The sequence below is a fragment of the Trichinella spiralis genome (assembly GCF_000181795.1).
Source record: "Trichinella spiralis strain ISS 195 chromosome Unknown Scfld2464, whole genome shotgun sequence".
NCBI classification, from domain to species: Eukaryota; Metazoa; Nematoda; class Enoplea; order Trichinellida; family Trichinellidae; genus Trichinella; species Trichinella spiralis.
The window spans coordinates 1-1,323 of NW_003529403.1; the positions used below are offsets into that span (position 1 = coordinate 1).

General features: G+C 33.2%; 1 protein-coding gene across 1 annotated transcript; it reads left to right on the forward strand.

Moving 5' to 3' along the window:
- Positions 1-291: 291 nt before the first annotated feature.
- Positions 292-1,068, forward strand: Tsp_14408 (conserved hypothetical protein). The gene is made up of 4 exons (XM_003368440.1): positions 292-360; positions 467-552; positions 741-840; positions 955-1,068. The coding sequence occupies exons 1-4, from the start codon at positions 292-294 to the stop codon at positions 1,066-1,068; spliced, it is 369 nt and encodes a 122-aa protein (XP_003368488.1).
- Positions 1,069-1,323: the final 255 nt, after the last annotated feature.

The window sequence follows — 1,323 nt, forward strand, 5'->3', positions numbered from 1 at the left end:
AAAAATGTTTCCACTTAAAAAAGCAGACTAAACAGTGTTAAAGTGTTCCCTTGGAAACGACATCTTATTATATTAATTATATCCTTTGTTTAATTTTAATTTTTTTTATTTCATTTATAAATTGAATACAGTGTTTTACAGTACTTTATCTCGGATCTTGAAGATCAGGAAGATGTGCATGTACGTGTACTTATGTGCAGCATTATGTAGCTGGTTTTTCCTACGATGTATATTATTTAGGTTTTGTACTGTTACGGTTATACTGGCATGCAATGAATACATATTTTACGAATGCTAATACCACAGAAATCTCGTGGACTAAGCGAACAAAAAATGTTACCAAAGAAAAGTTGTGTAAGCGTAAAAAGCTTTCATCTGTGATTTTTTTGTGTTTTTGAAGAGCACTCCATATGTCAAAGGTTTCTGAAATGTTCAACTATTGTGTAAGTTGTTTTCTTATTTTCAGCAGTTTATTATTGTTATTTGTCTTGTTGTTGTTGTTTTGAATAGCTTTACTAGAGAGTTTCTCTACTTTGTGGCTGTGGCCAACTTGTTTAAAACTTTTATGGATTCTTTCCTATAATATAAATGTAAAATAGTTTAACATAATTTTAATGTGATTTGATTTTTTGTAAATGGGCTGTAAAAATTTCAGTTTTTTTGTTAAATGTTTTTCTCTTTTCATTTCACGACAGTAAATTCCTGGAAAATGAAATGAAAATAATTCAATTCTTTTTTAGATTGATTTCACTAATTTACGGAAGCCATGAAAATTCAAACAAGAATGGAAAAGCAGGCGAAGCCAAAATCGGGGCTTTCATGAGTCATCTTCGCTGGCCGGTTCTCTTTCTGTCCAAGAATGAGATATATTTTGTATGAACCTTGATGAAAAATGTTCCTCAAGCTACCGCTACAAATTGAATATAAATTAAAAATCATGAAGTCTATGTAAAGTTTCTGATATGGTACCAGGATGCAGGAAACGAAGCTGTGGGGATCGATTCGGTCAATGTGTGTCGAGCTTCTAAACATTTAATAAACGTCTCTCACTCAATCAAAGATCAATGATTGTAGCTGATACCAACGACCTATCATAACGAAAATGATTTGACTTTTTACCCTGAATACTAAACATATTTCTTCAAACTCGACGAGCGAACAGTTCTGACTTTTTACATTCTGTGCATCTGAAACGCAACGTTCACAACGGCCTGAATTTGCACGAAGCACGAGATTGCCTTTTCTGCGATGCCGCCTTGCAAAAAATACAACTCGTTTGCGGAAAGTTGTCAAACCGATATTGAATTTTGAGGAGGATATCCG

Excerpts from the sequence above, each read along its gene's own strand:
- Tsp_14408 (XM_003368440.1), top strand. The coding sequence starts at position 292 with ATGCTAATACCACAGAAATCTCGTGGACTAAGCGAACAAAAAATGTTA. Across the intron at positions 361-466 it reads CAAAGAAAAGTTGTGTAAGC|CAGTTTATTATTGTTATTTG; the intron begins GTAAAAAGCTTT and ends TCTTATTTTCAG. Across the intron at positions 841-954 it reads TGAGTCATCTTCGCTGGCCG|TTTCTGATATGGTACCAGGA; the intron begins GTTCTCTTTCTG and ends GTCTATGTAAAG.